Source organism: Maniola hyperantus, chromosome 11, assembly GCF_902806685.2.
Source record: "Maniola hyperantus chromosome 11, iAphHyp1.2, whole genome shotgun sequence".
NCBI classification, from domain to species: domain Eukaryota; kingdom Metazoa; phylum Arthropoda; class Insecta; order Lepidoptera; family Nymphalidae; genus Maniola; species Maniola hyperantus.
The window spans coordinates 6,667,392-6,687,798 of NC_048546.1; the positions used below are offsets into that span (position 1 = coordinate 6,667,392).

Here is a 20,407-nt window from a genome sequence, read left to right on the forward strand (position 1 = left end):
GATGAAGAGTGGAGGAGGTTATTTAGTCCGTAGGCCACTGCGCAACATCTGCAGTGGAGTCGGGCATGCCATATGCAATCCATGAGGGTTTTCCTCCTCCCAGGAAAAAAAATGTATGCATAAGAGTTCGTTCGGACGGTGAGGAGAGCAAATTTTGATAGTAGGTACCTATTCAAAATAGATTTTTTATTTCTTTTCTTTTCTTTATCCTCCGATGCTCTCCGGGCCGGTTTATCTGAACGGACGCTGATGCATGCTAGACCGCATCTAGACCGTGCTCTGTCTGAGGCATTCCCAGAAATCCATTGCAAAGCCGCAGCACGGCACGGCCAGAACTTAGGTAAATAGGTAGGTACTTTAAGTTCTGGCCGGATTACCTACACGTAGGAAATTTGGCGACAATATCCTAACCGGATCCAATAATAACAAATTCCGTTACACAGGAGAATTCTTCTATAGTTTCGATTAAATATTTATGGTGCTTTTGAGTGCTAACAGTCGCGTCCAGAGCATTTCCGGTGCCAGCCCGCTGCCACAGCACACGCCAAACCGGTACCTATAGGAACTCCGCACACGCAAGTTAAAACTGACAAGTTCTGTAACGGCAATTTGGTCGCTGAATGCGTAGATCGCAACAGATAGGTTTGTTATTTGTATCTTGAAATATACATGTAAGTTATACTTATACTGAGTGTAAACAAATTTCTACCTCGTTTTTACTTTAATTCAGTTAAAAATGACCCCTTAGAGGTTGAATTTTCAAAGCTCCTTTCTTAGCGGATGCCTACGTCGTAATAGCTATCTGCGTGCCAAATTTCAGCCCGATCCGTCCAGTAGTTTGAGCTGTGCGTTGATAGATCAGTCAGTCAGTCAGTCAGTCAGTCACCTTTTCTCTTTTATATATTTAGACTACCTAGTGAAAAGAAAACGTATTAGATATCTAATATGTGCGAAGACTCTGAGACATTTAAAAGAACTTGTATTAATTTAAGTTAGACAGAAGCTTCCTGTGATAAAAATTCGAGTTCGTGATATAACCTGACCAGCGGTATTCGGGCCCACCTTTATTCAACAATCCATTAATGACATATCCGACTCCGATCGCGCACATTAATATCCATATTTTATTAACATTATATGTAAATATATTACGCAAAATAAGCATACCTATCATCAAAATGATATTTTTTTAAATTTAAAAAACTGTAACCCGACTAGGTATAAATAAAATAAACTAATATTATATTGTAAGAAACAAGCTAGGTGCTTGGTGCTATTCATCGTCTTGAGTAAAATAAGTCTTTTAATGTGTTATATACCTCCACGCTTTTAATCTACACGGATAAAATCGCTGGAAGAAACTAGTAGGTATATATTATTAGGTATGTAAGTGTTATCAGAGCTGCGGTTAACCGGAATTATTCATACATTTGAATGAGAAGCTGCATTCTAAGAACATCGCACAAATTAATCATCTATTGTTTGTACGAATTTCGTAACGAATCAAAATAAATGCAATACACTTTTTAATTTTAGATGGAAACCTAATGTTGTAGATACTTACCTATAGTATGCGACAGATCGAGATCGCAATCGAGGTGTGGGGCGGTTGCTAATTATATCTAATTTTGGTTAAATTAGCCCCTGATACAATAATTAAGAACGATCAAATAACACTGATTTATTATTTCGATACAAGCACACAAGGATCACACGCAAATAATAATAATTAAGTAAGTAGGTACGTTCTGTTGAAATGCCACTCGTCTTATTGGTGAAGGATTATATCCAGTAGTTAGTGAGATGGGAGAATAATTTGTTTATATAAATTAGAGGGCCGCGTGGGCAGCTGGCGAGAGGCAAGTGTCGCGTGCGCAGCCTACGCACAGCCTTTATTTTTCAACTTTGTCTATAGAAATTAAGCACTGGCGCCGTACTTGCGCTTATCTATTCGTTATTATAAAGGTTCTAATAAACTCACGCAGCTGAATTTTAAAAACCTTAATCCACGGGGATGGAGTTGTGGGCATCAGCTAGTAGCAATATGTTTTTTGTAGGACTCATTATAGGTAAGTTACCTACTTACTTACATTAAACATAAATAATTACTACACGTGCTGTGAATAGGTAGGTACCTAACTGTAGATATGGCGACTAATCTACAGCGATTAATTTTATTATTCGGCGAAATATCTTTATGGCGAATACGTACCTAGTCGTTTATAGTAAAGATTCCGAAAATTGATCTATGTAAGTAGGTAGGTAGGTACCTATATTGAGGTAAATCCATATCTTATGGTTCTTTATTGGAAAGAGATTACCTACTTAATACAATTTGATAAATGACGTAGTAATGTATTAATTATTATATTGTAATAATATTTTTCTGTCTAGGCTAGTAAATATGTAAAGAAGTTGAATTTTTTCTTATCATGATATTTGTACCTACCTACCTAAACTTTTTGCATTGATTTACAATAAACTAGGTTATTAAATAAGTACCTATTAGTCGATGTTATTTTACTAATATTTTTATTAAATTAACATTTTGATCTTACATTTATTTCATCACCATTTGAAAAAAAATTACACTATGTAAATCTGAAGACAAAAGACTGCTAGCGCCATCTAGAATTGAACTCTGAATTGTGTAGCCGCAACAGGGCCGCACAGACTTTTACCTCGAAGCCAGTTTGCTAGATGAAACCTGCCGCGGGAAGAAGGCACGTTGGGCAAAAAATTGTTTCCTTCCGATTGCTCGTACAGTAAGCTTAAGTAGCGGTGTACACCCGTGCCGTGAGGTGGCATTGGAGGCTTATAACCTAAACAAAGCATAATATTTTTAAACAAAATAATAAACACTGTAAAAATAGCATTCAAGGTGGGTAACATTGGCTTCGCTTTTTATAACCGACTAGCCTCGTCTAAATCCTTTATCGCCCCTCACCTAGTGAAATCCCCTGTAAATAAGTAAGTAGATATTAGGTACACGCGGCACTTATCTTTTACCCACCCTGTCTGTAATCACATCACAAGATAAGTACATTTTGGGACGATTTTCTTACCTCTGTAATCAATACCCATGGTTTTACTGCTTTCGAAAGACTTCAGCGCTAAACCCTGAGGAAATTTGAGAAATAAGTATAGAACGTTATCTGAATTATTTAGTTACGTATGTTATTAAAAAACATTTTATAATCTTATTAGGTAGGTACCTAGGTCATTCATGTTACTATACCTAATATTAAACGTCATTAGTAGGTTTTAATGGATTGTTTTATAATAATTTTATTGAATAGTAGATTGGTATAATACCTACATACGAATGAATTAATATACCAAAATATCGAAGCTGACACATAGATCCGTGTTTAAAGATACTTACTGGTATATTAGACTTTAACATGTGCAAAAAAAATTCGCCTTCCATCTTCGGTGGAGCATCGGGATCGACCATGAGAATAGTGTAAAACTTTTTCTGTAAAAATTAAACAATTATTATCCGTTGTTACTATAAGTATATTATTTCTACATCAGACTTGCTTTTTGATGACGAATATATTATATAAAACCTATTTAAAAAATTATAATGGAAGCTATCGTAACTTTGAAAAGTTTGAAATAATCCATACACACACATTAATTTAACACATTAATTTTTTTAAATTCTTTTTTGTATTTTTGTACCTAACTTCTCAAGCTGGAGGTGGGCGTTAACAACTTAACAATTATTGTAACACAGTTTCTAATTACTATCGCAGCTGTTTTAACGCTCCTTAGTTTTAGCAATCCAATGTGATTAAGAGAAAAGTATAAAGATTTTTCAGATTTCTTTCAATTGTATATTAGTTAATATAATATAAAACTAGGTAACTAGGTAGGTAATCGTTATTTTAACTGCTATAGAATATTTATACCCAACGTACTGAGTCAACTAGAGGATATTGGAAAAGTGGTTCTTCTAAAAACACTTGCTTAGGCAATAGCACATCGCAATTATGGTCATTAACCATAGTGCCTCCTATGCTCGTAATATTTAATCCCACTAAACGATCGCAACCTTCCATTAATGTTTTCACATCGACTTTCGCACATTGTGGTGTTACACTGTACACTTTATTTAATATTACCAAAACTAGAATACAATATAACATGCACGTCATTTTTGTACTTGGTCAGAAAGTTACTGACTGAAACTACGCAATATATACCTAATATGTTAGGTAGGTACTTTAAATATTGCGTAAATTTCTCCCCGTTCATTTCCTATGGAGGTTATTTTGTAAATATCAACTGTTTCGTAATTCTTGTTATGAAAGCAGCGTACACAATCGGTTCTAGATGTAGATGGTAGCTCATAGCATTAAGCACCTACTTACCTGCCAAAGTAGGTAGGTACTTAACAACTAATGAGCTGCTCATTTTAAACCAACTTCAAATAGGAGGAAGATTCAATTGTTTCTTTAGTTTTCATCTCAGTTGTAAAAAAACTACTTGAAAGCTTCGTTCGCAGCACTTTGGATGAAGATTGCTCTATTGCTCATCACTTAATTAGTAATCTTGGGCTTTAGTTAGAGATCTAGGCTTTACTGAAGCGGAGCGAACAGATTTGATCAGCCGAACGACCGATCAATTCTCAAGAGTCGCGCCATCTTTAAGAAATCTGAACACAATCATCTCCTCTCCGCTGTGCTCAGGTGGAAACCGGGCCTTAGCAGGTACCAGGTACTACCTTTTGTTTATATTGCGTTGAAGTGAAGCATCAATGGGGTGTAGCTAATATTTTTCCTATGTCAATGTTAAAAAACAATTGCTGTTTTTGAAATTCGAACGATTGTCCTGAAAAGAGTTTAAATGCGAAACTTGCTGATGAGTTTTGATTGGGTTGTAAAGCAACGGTCAAGCGTCAAGCACGTAGATTTAGTTTGAACCAAGCATTTCGACTGTTTATAAAGTTTGCTTGATGCTTGAATTATTAAGCATTTATGGCCCTTGACGGTGGTTGGTTTCTATTTTTTTATATTTTTGCTTGACGTAACGTTCGGACAGTGTTCGAGAAATGAGAAAAGTACCGTTTACTGGCTTAAGCTGCTTGACGGGCGCATCAAACTGCTTGATCAAGCAAAGCAAAACTCCGTGCTTGACGTCAAGCCGCTTGACCGTCTCGATAGCCTTTAACAAGTTTATAACTTTGTATTGTAAGCTCTTAAATGCCTTTCTCTAGTTTAGACCAAGAGTTTAGTACAGCTACTCTATGGTAAAACGATAGACCAGCCATAGATATTTTGTAAGATTGTCAAATGTCAACATCATTGTCAAAGTGACAAGTTATTGTTGAATGTTGATAAACAAACATTAATTTGCTATATTTACAAAGTACTCTGTGATTTGCAAGAAAACCGAATATACCTAATTCAAAACACGCAGTTTTAAATTTGTTTTAATTTTCAAACTATACCTAGTACATAGGTACTGTAGCTAGAATAAACTGTTTAGTTGCATAGTAAGAAACTTTAAAGGCGTCGTAATGAAAACTCATCCACTTAACTTAGTAAGTTGTAAATTGCGACGCAATTTTCTCATTGTGCTGTTTGGTTCTGTAAATAACTTAAAAATGCTCCCTTTTAAAGTTACTATTTATAACTCCAACATAAGAATGAGCGAGCGGGAAGAACGCATATCACTGGGGTGAATCGTGCAATTGTTAAAACACGTGATTAAGTTATCATTAGTTTTTGTTGTTTTCAGGCTCACCAACAACATAGACGCGCCGATGCTCATCTAAAATGTAACAGATACGACGAATCAATACAGTGTCATCAAAGTGCAGCAGAGTTACTTTTTGAGGCTATGAAATCCACAACTTCGCCCGTAGCTTTAGAATCAATAACCTTGCAGCATGGCTATCATCTCAAACAGACGGACTTTATAAAAAATAAAAAAGAACACTATGCCACAATGAAAAAAGCAATAGATAATATGAAATGTTTACAGTTGGAACAAGGAGCCAGTGTTTCGTTTCAGAAAGCATGAAGTTTGAACAGTCATAATCTACATTTATTTAGTATTTTTAGTATGAAGAAGCACCTGGGCACAGCATCATTATCCCTACTCTATGTGATTCATGAAAAGGGGACCCTCAATAATGTGGAATATGATGCAGAGAGGGTTAAAGAAATGGACATGTTTGAAATCTGATAATATAGAATTATATTGAAAAGGTATATTAGATGCCTTATTATATGATTATGAATAATAACAAGTGGTTTTTATTAGGTAGATACTGAGAAAATTCAATGGTTGATTTAAAGCCTTCAACCAACAAGATCAAAATTAATTTTGATCTTGTTGATCTTCAAGTAATAAGTCTTTGTATTGATGATTGATTGATGAAACAGCAAATAAAAAACAAATATTATTTTGATAGATATGTATTGCATATTAGTCTTACACAAAAATAAAATGTTACTCTTGTTTTTATTTAAATGTAAAAATAAATTTCCCAGTAGATTTACTGGGAATAACTATTCTTATGCCTAAAGTTTATATTTTAACAAATAATACCACTATTAACATTTATAGTTTTTGGTAACATGAAATATACACCAGTTACTTGGAAGTTTGTATATTACTGATATTTTTATTATAACAATATTCAAAGCAACCAAATTTTTTTATTAAGGAAACACTACCAGATCTAATATTCTGTACCTATTAAGTGTAATGATACCTTCAATTTAACATTGTATAGCGCAAGTAATATCAATAATAGGTATCATGATAGATTTTTGGAAATGTAGGTACCTCTATTTTATTGTGATTAGTTTTTTTTACATTTTTCAAAAATTACTTGCAGTAGGTATTTCATATTTCAATTTAAGGGAAGGCTATTATACATTTAATGTTTCATACTCAATAATATCAATTCCACATATTTTAAGATATTACAAGGAATGGCTCTTTATATTATGTATATATTTTAAATTGCCAACAATTTGACAGTGTGGCTAATTCCGTTGTATACAATCTCTAAGCTAAACTAAAATGGCACATCTAAATCTATTGCTATCCCTTTCATAATGTTTTTTGCGGAAAAGGATAGCACTAGATTTAGACCTGTTAATTTAGTTTAGTTTAGAGATTGTGTACAAGAGAATCAGCCCCATTATAAAACAAGCTTAAAAATAAAGAATCTATAAAATAAATACCTAGATGCTTTGTGATTAAAATGTTGGTCACAATAAAGAAATTAAATCAAAGTTTGGTTCTAATCATTTACATAACAGTTAGCAATAGCCTAAGTTTGTGATGTCCTTTTAATTAAGAGCCGCTAAAGCTAGTTACAAAAAGTTTCCATACCATACATAGTATGAAACAGGTTGAGATGGCAAATTGGAGGGAAGGCCCCGCTAACCTACACAGCCCCTGCGCTAACCCAGTGCAGGCAAGCGTGAGTGGTGTGCGGGTGTGCGGGGTGTCCCTCCACCTTATACCCCGATTGCCTCAATCTGTTGCATACTATATGATCACTTAAACAGAAGCCAGGGTAGTAGCTAGGAATTTTCTTAGTAAGTATGAAATATATTTTAGAATACTGCCACTAAATTGCAGATTACCTGCCACATGTCAGTTTGTTTATCCTTTAAGTAGGTGTGATATTATAAAGCTTGCAATTTTAAGTCCATTTACTACCACATTAAAGCATTGAGAAAATACGACAAAAGTAGGCACTAAAATGGCAAATCACATTTGCAAGTGAACATTTCATGAAATACCTCACAACCACTTACACTAAACAGAAATAAAATACTTAGCGAATAATTTCATTTACTTTAAATATTAAATTTATCAAAAAAAAATTAAAATTACGACAATTTAAAAATTTACTTAGTTATAAGTTAAGCATAACTGAGATAGACTAAGAAGAGTAATTTAACAATGAGATTACAATTTGTTTTGGTCGCTTAATATTTCAATTTTTTTAAACAAATCCTAAATACCTACTTGATAACGATGATTTTGTTGAGATTCAATTACAGCAATTACTCCTTACTTACCTTATCACACATTCCAGGCTAAAATACTACATGGTTCTCTCATTTTCAAAAGTTTCCGAATTTTAAAAAGACTTAGTGCCGATTTCACCAACGTCGAGTGACGTCTTCTTCTTCTTCTTCGCTCTGGGCTGGTTTCCGCACTTAAACGTTTCCGTATGTTGTGCGTGCATTGTCGAGTGACGTTTAACCGAGGAATACATTAAACATAATGACAGTTTGAAAAAGGCGTGGATACCGCCTACACACTAGAAACTCGATCTGTACTTGCAAAGGTTATGATTACTGTTCTTTACATACATGATACAAGTACCCGGATTAATAAACAGAAGTTTAAAGCCGAGTCTAAGGCTGAAATCTATAGAGCGTACTTTGATTTTGCTCAAATTTAAGACAGTCAAAACGAGATAGATCTATGTGAGTCTACATACGTCTATCTCGTTTTAACTCTTATCTGAAAGAAGTCAAAGTACGCTCTATAAATCTCAGCCGTAGCTTGGCTAACCAAGCACGAACGGAACATGTAACAAACCAAATTCGCGTAGCGTACCTACGCAGGTAGGTACGCTTAGGAGCAACGCCCACCACCGTGGGCATCTTACTTGATATACAGATAATTTAATTTTCCTTTTCATGATGGCAGCCGCGGGCAGTGAATCTAGGCGCGACACGCATTAGCCGCGTTTTCATTTTTAAATCCAATCCATTAGCCTGTTTGCGTCCACAGCTGGACATAGGCCTTTCCAAGAGCCCGCCACCAAACACGGTCCTTCGACTTTCTCATCAATCCGCTCCCCACCACCTTCTTCAGGTCATCGGTGCAGCAAGCTGGAGGTCGTCCCACATTGCGCTTACTGGTACGCGGTCTCCCCTCCAGAACCCGTCTGTCCCATCGGCCGTCGATTCTTCGACAGACATGACCTTCCCATTGGCACTTCAGCTTGCTAATCCTTCGAGCTATGTCGGTTGCTTTTGGTCTTCTGCGAATTTCCTCATTCTGGATTTTATCCCTGAGTTTTGCAGTATACCAATTACAATGATGTGCCGAAGTACATAAAACTGAGTTCACGTAGTTTTTCAAAATACTACTCCACTCAATCTGCTCTGGTTGTGGTCTCGCCCTTTGAGCGGTAGACGCGCTCCGCAACTGTCGGATTTTTAATAACATAGCAGCTGTTATCATAGCAATTAATCCATGCTCGTTGCGAGCGTACAGTCTGAGGGAGGTTCAAGGACAGTATTTGTTGTACTGTACAACAAATATCAAGACATACCTACATACAACTTGTTCGTTCACTCTTGATGCACAAAAGCTCTGCCCCAGCTCAGCAAGTATAGACTCGGCTTATATCTTGCCAGTTATTCAGAGGAAAAATATAATATCCTAACAAAATTTTCGTTCTATTATATTTAAAAATGTACATGGGTAAACTAAAAATAACTTCGAGTCAGTATTTTTTGAGGCAAATACCTAAATCATGGAGTGTATGGAGGTGGAGGCGGTAGAATGGAGAGATCGTCAAAGGGAAAGTATTGTTGTGTGCCGAGGACAGGTGGCGCGAATGTTGGGTGTACTGATGGCACAAAGTTAGGGCTTGGTGAGTATGGCGGGAGAGTAGGCACTGCCGGCGTGGGACCGACGCTGTGGGCTTCGTAGCCGTCCCAGTCCTCCATTAGGTTGCGCCGTTGCACGTCTTCGTCGTTTGATAATGGCGCACCCCACAGATTGGCAGCAGATGCTAGTAGAGCCAAGGCACCTAAAAAATTTGAGAACTTGTTATTAGATTAGTAATTTATTACCAAATTAAACATTTAAAGTTGTGATGATATCCATACTAATATTATAAATGTGAAAGTGTCTTTGTCTGTCTGCTAGCTTTTCACGGCCCATCCATTTAACCGATCTTGATGTAATTTGGTACAGAGATAGCTTGTATCCTGAGGAAGGAGATAGGCTACTTTTGAACGCGGAAAAATAAAAAGTTGGGGGTAAAATAGGGGTTTGAAATTTGTGTAGTCCACGCGGATAAGCTAGTTTTAAATAATTTACACTAACCTGCTGCTGTTATTGTGTAGAATCCATATTCATAATCAACTTGTATGGTATTAATGTCACTATTGTTTGCATTGCCCAACACAACTGTTGTGTAGTAACAAACGCCCACAATAGCAATCACCCAAAAGACACACATTATACTAGGCACAGCATTTCTTCGCAACATTCTTATAGCTTTGCTGTTCAGACTGGTGAGGTTGATCAGTACTCCGATACAGGAGCACAGAAGCACCATGAAGCAGAGTAATATAAGAACTCTCATGAGTGTTATAATCTCAGGTGTTGTACATGGCGGGAGACCTGTAAAGTTACAACAAAATCAAGTGACAAGTGCGAATCGGACTTGCACACAAAGGGTTCTGCAACATCAACATTTTTTTTTACTTGGCGGCTATTTTGAAATTTGTATTATTTGTTGTTATAGCGGCAATAGAAATACACATTCTGTAAACATTTTTAGTCTCTACCTACTACGGTTCAGGAGATACAGCCTGCTGACAGACAGACGGACAGACGGACAGCGGATGCTTAGTAATAGGGTCCCGCTGGCACCCTTCAGGTACGGAACCCTAATAAAACAAGTTAGCACAAATCTTAGGTATTCTCAAACTCATGAATACATTGATTGAATCATGAATGGGTGTATCCAACTCGAATAACTACTAATAACTCGAACAAAATCGAAAATTTGTTGGATACACCCATTCATGATTAAATCGAAAAACTGTGAGCCTGTGTGAAAGTGGAACCTGTAGGGCGATTGTCTAAAACCTGCATCAATCATTATTACAATCTCAATTGTTCTGATTGGCTGAATTTGTGCGATTCTTGTTGGAACAATGCATTGTAGCTAATAGTGAGCAAGCGTTAACCAATCAGAGATGATTGCGATCGTGACATTGTAGCTGTCATTCTCCCGCAATCGCGCAGCAGACTGCATTTCTTGTGCATACTATGCCAGCAATATGCTGTAGCATACAAAGTACCACTGATGTGAACAAAAAAGTGAGGCTTGTAAGCGCTGTTAGTAGTGGCATCTACACTAATAAATAAAATTAAAGTGTCCGTCTGTAATTTCGAAACACCTCATATTAATCTCATGTGGTTATTTGAACTGTACCATAACTGAATCACATGTTTTTAAATTTTTTGTCCCTGTTTGAACGGCTGAACCTATTTTGACGGGACTTTCATAGACAAGTAGAGGATTATAACCAAGGAGTAACATAGGCTACTTTTTTAACCGACTTACTAAAAAGGAGTTATGTTCTTCTACATAATTATGTACACATAAATCTCGGAGATTTCTGAACTGATTTGCGTAATTTTTTAAATCCATAAACTTTACGACATTACCCCCAAAAATAGGATTCCAACTCCTCAATCCTGATGCTGCTGGGGCCTGACCTCCAAAAATCTTTCACAAAATTTGGTACACCTCACCTTGCATCCCGGGGTTGGGCTACTACGGATAGGCTACTTTTGGTCCTAGAAAATCACAAATTTCCATGGGATTTTTAAAAACCTAAATCCACGCGCGCGTTACCTAGTAGTACAATAATAATTGAACACAAAGAGTCAGTGACTATGCATAATGTAATAGCATATTTTCAGTTAGGTGTGAAGTCGAATATGTATATAAAGGCAGTAAACTATAATGTTCACTCTCAATCTGTGGCATGGGATATGTATACTCTATTAATTGCAGCTAGTGCAAATATTGTACTCTAAATTCTTGATAGCTTCACGAGTGACTTACCATTAAAATCAGATCTGTTAATAGGATCAAATTCTCTTTGGTGTATCAATATTTGATCATTATCGTCATCATGATCATTTTCGTCATCATCATCTTCATCAAAAGTGAAGAACTGTGTTAAAGATAGACTCTGTGTGCAATGTAGACCCTTAATCCTAAACCAGCTTGGCTGTACTAAGGCTGCACAAGTCAACAAGAAAGTCAAGATATTGAAAAATGCTGCTATTTTATTGAGTTCCTTATCCTTGAATGATAATGTTGTCTTCAGACCTGGAAACATAGTTCAGTTCAAATTACAATACATCAAAAGTGTATATATCTGACTATTACTTTTATATGAGTAAATTTTATTAATAAATTAATCTTGATAAAATTCAGGACTCTTAGCTTATATTCTAGGCATAGACAAAGAAGGAAGGACAATAACATACAAAATTCAAGAAAATATAAAGTAATCAAATCACAATTTACAAAAACATGGTTAAGACAGCTGTAAAAAGAAAGTCTAGGCTTTGCTAGAGTTTAGGCTTATAATATAAGTACCTGATACTTAGTTCAAAAATGCAAAAGCAATGATGATTTTTTACTTAAAACAAGTTATTTACTCTATTCATACTAATTAGTAATTAGCAATAGTTTATGATGCAAAGCTATTTATAGCAAATTATGTTTGAGGAGGTAACTCTGAGGGGGGCAATGCATTAGTTGCTGTATCAGTGAAGACAATTCGTTGCGTTTTCTGTGAAACTTATTAATTTCATAACTAACATCTATCGCCATGACTATCCTGTTACTTGGAAGTTTTAGAAATGTTATTAGAGAAACAAATTAGGATGTAATAGATGCTGCTAACAGTGATATTAAAACACTGTGGCTTGTTCTATAAGTGTTTTACGTATTTCCATAAGGACAAATTTTAGTTTAAAGGTTTGTTAATCAAAGGAAATTAACAAAAATACGCCGTGGTCGAACGTAGTACCAACCTCGAATGCAAGTTAAGCAGGTCATTTTGATACACACACCATTGGAAAAAAACACGAAACAATGTATTATAATTAGCAAAAGTATATCAACACCAATAATTACAATAATTTATAGGTATTTTACGATTTTTAACTATATAATACAAAAAAGCAAAACTCAGAAAACTCTGCCCACTTTTTGACTTATGACATTGACATTAGATTTGACTACAACAACAATGATAATGACAATTAATTGACAGTGGTCGTCTCAGTTATAGTCTGTGAAAACGTCACTTGGTCTTATGGTGCCTTTACATGTTCATAAGTGGTTCACACTCAATGGCAAACGTTGACCAATGTTTTCTTTTATTGATGTGTAGTCGGCAAGCACATGGGGTAAAATAAAAAAATGCCTTTGTCTTGTGTTGTGACGAGCCTTGTTTCTCATATTAATCTAGGAAAAGTCTAGGAAATATTAACATTAACTATGTTGAAAGTCCTTAGATAATCTCAACATCCATAAAATAATCTTTAGTAGGTAGGTAGCTAGTTTCAGCCCAATAATTTGAGGTAGGAGATTCCCTAGGCAACCTGAAATTACGTACATATACGTAATAATATTATAGAATCTTTATATTAACATAATATAAGTAGTTACGTAGGATTATGTATAAAACAAAAAATCACACTTTAGCCGTCCAATAATTTGCGGGTTAACTATATTTTAACTCTAACTGGCTGCATACTAATTATAATTGCATGTATAGTATTAGGTACCTACCTGTATAATATAATTATTATAATTTTAGCAATCCATATTTAATATTATAAATGCGAAATGTGTGTCTATCTGTCTGTCTGCTAGCCTTTCAAGGCCCAACCGTTCAACGGATTTTGACGAAATTTGGTACAGAGATAGTTTGCATCCCGGGGAAGGACATAGGCTACTTTTTATCCCGGAAAATCAAAGATTTCCTGAAGGATTTAAAAAAACCGAAATCTATGCTGACGAAGTCGCGGGCATCATCTAGTAAGTACATAGGTACCTAATCAAGCTCCTCAAGAGCAGTAGGTAGGTTGTTCAATTTCGCTACGTGCGTTCAGATGGAAGCCATTCATTAAAATACCTACCATCTAAATAGGATGTGTCTCACGGGATTTCTAGCTGTGAAAATGAAACAGCAAAATATATTCTTTTCCTATGATATCATAGGAAAAGAATATATTTTATTATTTTCCTACTCAATTGGAGCTGATTGAAGAATATTTTTATATTATATTGCAAGCATTGAGTTAAAGGTTACAGAGGTGCTGATCTCATCCATCAGGCATCAAAAAGTACCCCAATCTAATAATATATTGTTTATAAACGTAACTAGGTATTTTGTATTACAAGGAATAAACTTGCAGGCGCGCTGCCATTTTAATTGTAAACACTTTGCTCATTGAACATTACGTAGTCGCCCCACCGTCATTTTGAGACAATAAAAGTGAATGCGGCGGTACGAGGAGATTATTATTCGTGTGGCTCTTGCCGAGGGCACTTCTCAGTGGATACTATGTGTATCATACTGTAGGTTTTATTATTATCATTGTTGTTGTGACCTAATGTGGTTTCAGTTGTTAAAGGTTCAGTACTAGGTTCTGGAAAGTGATGTGATTGTGTGAATGATGGTAAAGTGTGTGTTGAATAGCTGTTTATCTGGTAAGTCCTTGTATCGTTCCAATTTGTATTAGACAAACGTGATTGAACGTTGTAGTTGAGGTTAATTGAACTAAGTGTGGTGTGCTAGGTTAGCTGGTTGGTCTGGGGCCGGTATGGGGATGGTTGGAGCCGGTCGCTAGGTAGGGACTTAGCTAGTGTTAGTTAGTGTCGTCTATACTCATAGTAGACGTTGGTGTCATGACTTATAGTTAGTGCAGGTTGCTATAGTTATCGTCGAGGGTAGTCTGTGATATCTCTCGTAGTGTGCAAGAATGATGTTAGTACGCCCACGAAGGCTCGGTTAATCTAAAGGTTGTAATCCTGACGTATCTGGTTAACCATTACCTAAGGTTACTTTTAGTGGTTTAGTCTTCAATATCAATCATAATAACATACTTCTGGTGCTGACGAGCCGGCATCAGAAGTGGGATTACCCACACTAAGCCCACATGAGATTACCCACACTAAGCCAACATGGGATTACCCGCAGTTGCGTTAAATTTAATTTAAAGTTAAATTTAGCTCCCGTTTTTTTAATTAATGCATCCTGTAAAAAGGTTGATCATTTTCGTAACCAAACCGATGGCATAACCATGACCTTGTTTTGTATATTGGAAATTGTATAAAAGGCTTTGTTATGATCGACGAATCATACTTTACTGATAAGACTTTAGATCAATTTTAAAACGGAATTTATTCCGTTGTGCCCACGAAAGGTTGATATTGAGGTTATGAACACATCTATGTAAAACACGCTTAACCATCCACTAGTCATGAAGTTTCTCACCAAGATACCCGCAATTTAAATTCGCAGATTAAAACTATAAAAAGTAGTCTTAGTCATAGTACTTTCCAATCACGCTGTTTACTGTATGAAAAATTATGATCACAAACTGTACCTACTGTACAAAAAGTTAAAACTTATCGAAAATCTAGTACAGTAATTTTCAGACTACCCGCAAATCTCAGCCAGTTGTTATAAAAACAAATTTTGATGCAGTTCAGTGTTCTTTTTGTAAAAGAGTAACCCTAATGTAGGTAGATGAGTTTTTGCTGAACAATTATTTTTGCCACGAGATAACAAATTGAGTTTCCCGACATAAGATTAGAAATCAATCTTCATGTGGTGTTAGATCGTTGTATGAATAGGTAGACCTGTCGTAATAAGGACAGATGTTATGTTATAGTAAGTTCATGAGTCTATCCTGGTGAGGAAGTGTCCTTCCAGATGTTACGAGTCTATCCTGGTAAGGAAGTGTCCTTCCAGATGTTATGGAGTTTATCCTGGTGGGAGTGTCGTCCGGGCCAGACTCGTAAGAGTTGGTTGAGGGGACACACTTCTTCCAGATGGTGTGAGTTTATCCTGGTAAGAGTGTCGTCCGGGCCAGACTCGTAAGAGTTGGTTGAGGGGACACACTTCTTCCAGATGGTGTGAGTTTATCCTGGTAAGAGTGTCGTCCGGGCCAGACTCGTAAGAGTTGGTTGAGGGGACACACTTCTTCCAGATGGTGTGAGTTTATCCTGGTAAGAGTGTCGTCCGGGCCACACTCGTAAGAGTTGGTTGAGGGGACACACTGCTTCCAGATGTTATGAGTCTAGCCTGGTTGAGGGGTGTCGTCCGGGCCACGCTCAAAAGAGCTGGTTGGAGGGACACACTTGCTCAGTCCAGATGATGGTTGATCCTGGTCGGATAGAACTGCGGCTTGTAGTACTTGATGATTGGAAATTGTGCGCGCTTGATCATACTAGCGCCCGAGGACGGTCGCATATCAGAATGGCCGTGATGGTGCTAGTCACACACTCCGTAGTCGTGTTAGATGATGGTATAAGATCATGGACCCAAACATACAACCAACAAAAAAAAAAACTTTTTGTTTGTTAAGTTTAATTAGATGACATCGAGTTTCTTGCTGGTTCTTCTCGCTAGGTCGTGGGGTTCCGAACCAGTGGTGGATTTGATTTAGAAGTTCTAAAAAAAAAAAAACGTTTAGATAGTTAATTGATTTAGAAGTTGCAATAGCAATTGAGCTCCAATCAAATTAAGTGTAAGGAATGTAGTCAGGATGGAAGAGCGATAAATGATTTTGTGGTTATGGTTTTGTCCTCACATTCTTTGTAATACTTGGCGTACGTGGACGTACGCATGTCAGAATGGCCGTGCAGGCGCGCTGCCATTTTAATTGTAAACACTTTGCTCATTGAACATTACGTAGTCGCCCCACCGTCATTTTGAGACAATAAAAGTGAATGCGGCGGTACGAGGAGATTATTATTCGTGTGGCTCTTGCCGAGGGCACTTCTCAGTGGATACTATGTGTATCATACTGTAGGTTTTATTATTATCATTGTTGTTGTGACCTAATGTGGTTTCAGTTGTTAAAGGTTCAGTACTAGGTTCTGGAAAGTGATGTGATTGTGTGAATGATGGTAAAGTGTGTGTTGAATAGCTGTTTATCTGGTAAGTCCTTGTATCGTTCCAATTTGTATTAGACAAACGTGATTGAACGTTGTAGTTGAGGTTAATTGAACTAAGTGTGGTGTGCTAGGTTAGCTGGTTGGTCTGGGGCCGGTATGGGGATGGTTGGAGCCGGTCGCTAGGTAGGGACTTAGCTAGTGTTAGTTAGTGTCGTCTATACTCATAGTAGACGTTGGTGTCATGACTTATAGTTAGTGCAGGTTGCTATAGTTATCGTCGAGGGTAGTCTGTGATATCTCTCGTAGTGTGCAAGAATGATGTTAGTACGCCCACGAAGGCTCGGTTAATCTAAAGGTTGTAATCCTGACGTATCTGGTTAACCATTACCTAAGGTTACTTTTAGTGGTTTAGTCTTCAATATCAATCATAATAACATACTTCTGGTGCTGACGAGCCGGCAAACTTTTTCATCTCACTCGCTCGGAAAGAGTCCGTTTGCCCTTTTGAAATCTTTTGAAAGTGGTGATTTTGCTCGTTAGCTTGCAAAGTACGAGTTGAAATTCGAACGTGACGAATTACTGTGATCTATGGTTGCGTACCTACTTATTTCTTTTTTTCTATTAGAAATACCTCATAATGAAACGTTCAGAAACGCGGTTCATCCTACTATTATTATTATTTACTAAATTGTTAAGTGGCCTGTAGGAACTTTTATATTTTTTATTAAAATATTAAATAATTCATTTCTATTTTTATTTAGGTAATTAAATTAATTAAACATAATCTATTTCAGCTTTATTGAGTTCTTTTTTTGTCGTAAGAATTTTTAATTTAATTCTGAACGCACCTAAAATTTTTTTTAATCATTTATAGACATGGTTGCAACTTGCACCACATCACTAGGTGTATTAAAGAGCCATAAAAAACAGGCAACACAAATAACATCATTTTTGTGTGTTGCCTGCAAGGTTGCCTGTGTGTTTTGTGTGTGAAGTGCGCACATCCAAGCAGACATGCAGGAGCTGCTGAATGTCACCACTGACTTCAGCAATTCCATCAGGATGGAGCTTGGGCTGGACAAGTGTCATGCATGTGGAAAAAGGACAGGTAACTCATTCGGCTGAGATGAGCTTCGAGCGGTCCACCATCAGAACCCTCTCTGAAGCTGAGTCATACCGGTATCTGGGCATGTCACAGTCGCTAGGGGTAAAAGAGACGGACGTGAAACAGTCTGTTTGCGAGGCCTTTTTTGGCCGTCTGACAAAAATCTGTAAAAGTTATTTGTCAGGCGCCAATAAAATCCGAGCTTATAACGGCTGGGTCATGCCCGTTCTCATGTACACCTTTGGCGTGCTCAGATGGACTCAGACCGAACTTGACGCCCTGGACAGAAAAGTCCGCACAACTATGACTCTTTATCGCATGCACCACCCAAAATCGTCTGTGATGAGGTTGTATATCCCCCGGAAGTGTGGTGGTCGAGGCGTATTGAGCGTCAAGACCATGCATAACCGGGAGATAGCCAACTTCAGAACCTACTTTGAGACGATGAGGGGGTCCCCCATGCATAGAGAGGTCATAGAATGTGATAAAGGACTCACCCCACTATCCTTAGCCCAAACCGAGTGGCAGAAACCGGTGGTACTTAGCACCTCTGACCGGGAGGCCGTATGGAGGGAGAAGGAGCTGCACGGACGCTTTTTTAAAGCTCTTAATGAGCCACACGTAGATAAAAAAGCGTCCGTGCAGTGGCTGCGCTTTGGTGACCTCTTCGGCGAAACCGAGGGTTTTGTCTGTGCGATACAAGATCAGGTGGTCAAGACGCGGAACTACCGAAAGTACATTCTGAAGGATGGCACTCACGACATCTGTCGGGCTTGTCGCCATCCCGGCGAGTCACTCAGACATGTGCTTTCGGGATGCTCAGCGCTTGCCAACACTGAATATCTGCACGGACACAACCAAGCAGCCAAAATCCTTCACCAAGAGCTTGCTCTGATGTACGGTCTCCTGGATGAGAGGTTGCCGTATTACAAGTACACACCGGTGCCGGTACTCGGGCGCGACGGAGTCCGGCTCTATTGGGACCGGTCCATCATCACGGACAGGACTATTCTAGCGAATAAGCCTGACATCGTGGTGGTGGACCGGGCACAGTCGAGGGTGTTTTTGGTGGACATCACCATTCCGTATGACGAGAACCTTGTGAGAGCTGAGACGGAGAAAAAGCGCAAGTATCTCGATCTGGCTCACGAGGTTTCCGACATGTGGCATGTGGAGTCCACTGAAATCATCCCAATCGTCATATCTGCGAATGGGTTGATCCCAGTCAGCCTCGCTCACCATCTGAGGCGACTGGGGTTCCGTGGCAGTTCGCTCGCAGCCAAGATGCAAAAAGCGGTCTTGCTGGACTCGGCTAGGATAGTCCGCCGATTTCTTCACCTGTCGCCTTGACCCCCGGCCGTTTGGTCTCCCCTGCCGGGGTGTAATCCTCCGCCCGGTACAAATATGTATGTATGCAATGTTTATGTAGGTTTATTTATTTTTATGTATATAAGTATATTATAACTCTTTTGGCTTTTATATGTATCTATTTTGTACACGGGCGTGAGAGCAAATAATATATGATAATAATAATAATAAAAACTGTCATAGAAAATTTCACTAAGCGACCTAGGTACCTACCTAGTTATTATTCGAACTTTTACCTGTCTCTGAGGTAAAACCTAGGATTTACCGAGTGAATGGTGGTGTATCAAGGGGCGGATCAACAAATCCCTGAAAAGCCGGTAACGCAATGGCGGTACCCACGGAACAGACTGGTGCTGTAAATGTTCATAGGCAGCGGTAATCACTTAACATCAGGTGATCCGGCTGCTCGCTTGCTCGTTATAATTATGAAAAAGTCTGAAATTAAGAATTAGGTAGACTTCAGACCAGTTCGGACTTTTACCATTAGGACTTTGTAAATTCAAGGTTTTGCAGGGAAATTCTGATTTATTCGTAGTTCGGGCTTTTATTACAATTGATTTTCTCGTTTTCTATTATTTATAGTTCTCAAAAATAAACAATGCTGTGAATTGTATTGTAACGTTCATCGCGCTCAGCGAAATGTTTGTTTTTATTATCACATGTGTAAACACATAATACAATATCATAGAGTTGTAACTATGAATAAAAGAACACGCATAAAAGTGGCGCATAAAATTTATTGAAGACCAAATAAATTCTACCAAACAATAATCTTCAATTCCATTGCGATTTGTATTGAATTGAAGGTTATTGTAGGTATAGTCCGCGACAGGTCGAGATGGCAATTGGGGTATGAGGTGGGGGACGCCCCGCACCGGGTTACCCGCGCTCGCCCGCACCAGGTTAGCGCGGGGGCTGTGCGGGTGTGCGGGGCGTTCCCTCCCCGATTGCTATTTCGACCTGTCGCGTAGGTATTAAGT

At 37.8% G+C, this 20,407-nt stretch overlaps 2 protein-coding genes and 1 long non-coding RNA gene across 3 annotated transcripts; 1 reads left to right on the forward strand and 2 right to left on the reverse strand.

Annotated features, from left to right (window-relative positions):
* Positions 1–2,566: 2,566 nt before the first annotated feature.
* LOC117986604 (phosphatidylethanolamine-binding protein 4-like) lies at positions 2,567–4,200 on the reverse strand. Its single transcript, XM_034973473.2, has 4 exons — positions 3,927–4,200; positions 3,386–3,478; positions 3,066–3,120; positions 2,567–2,822 (listed from the first exon to the last, which is right to left on the reverse strand). Exons 1-4 carry the CDS (start codon positions 4,161–4,163, stop codon positions 2,629–2,631), a joined length of 579 nt encoding a protein of 192 aa, XP_034829364.1. The 5' UTR covers positions 4,164–4,200; the 3' UTR covers positions 2,567–2,628.
* Positions 4,201–5,316: 1,116 nt separating this feature from the next.
* Positions 5,317–6,669, forward strand: LOC117986609 (uncharacterized). Its single transcript, XR_004674189.2, has 2 exons — positions 5,317–5,551; positions 5,749–6,669. It is a non-coding gene; the product is annotated as an uncharacterized lncRNA (long non-coding RNA).
* Positions 6,416–13,031, reverse strand: LOC117986600 (transmembrane protein 127-like). The gene is made up of 4 exons (XM_034973468.2): positions 12,853–13,031; positions 11,870–12,139; positions 10,111–10,410; positions 6,416–9,811 (listed from the first exon to the last, which is right to left on the reverse strand). The coding sequence occupies exons 1-4, from the start codon at positions 12,875–12,877 to the stop codon at positions 9,531–9,533; spliced, it is 876 nt and encodes a 291-aa protein (XP_034829359.1). The 5' UTR covers positions 12,878–13,031; the 3' UTR covers positions 6,416–9,530.
* Between the last annotated feature and the right edge of the window lie 7,376 nt (positions 13,032–20,407).

Excerpts from the sequence above, each read along its gene's own strand:
- LOC117986604 (XM_034973473.2), bottom strand. The coding sequence starts at position 4,163 with ATGACGTGCATGTTATATTGTATTCTAGTTTTGGTAATATTAAATAAA. Across the intron at positions 3,121-3,385 it reads TGTTAAAGTCTAATATACCA|GGTTTAGCGCTGAAGTCTTT; the intron begins GTAAGTATCTTT and ends AAATTTCCTCAG. Across the intron at positions 2,823-3,065 it reads CATGGGTATTGATTACAGAG|GTTATAAGCCTCCAATGCCA; the intron begins GTAAGAAAATCG and ends TGCTTTGTTTAG.
- LOC117986600 (XM_034973468.2), bottom strand. The coding sequence starts at position 12,877 with ATGACCTGCTTAACTTGCATTCGAG. Across the intron at positions 12,140-12,852 it reads CTGCTTAACTTGCATTCGAG|GTCTGAAGACAACATTATCA; the intron begins GTTGGTACTACG and ends CTATGTTTCCAG. Across the intron at positions 10,411-11,869 it reads TAACAGATCTGATTTTAATG|GTCTCCCGCCATGTACAACA; the intron begins GTAAGTCACTCG and ends GTAACTTTACAG.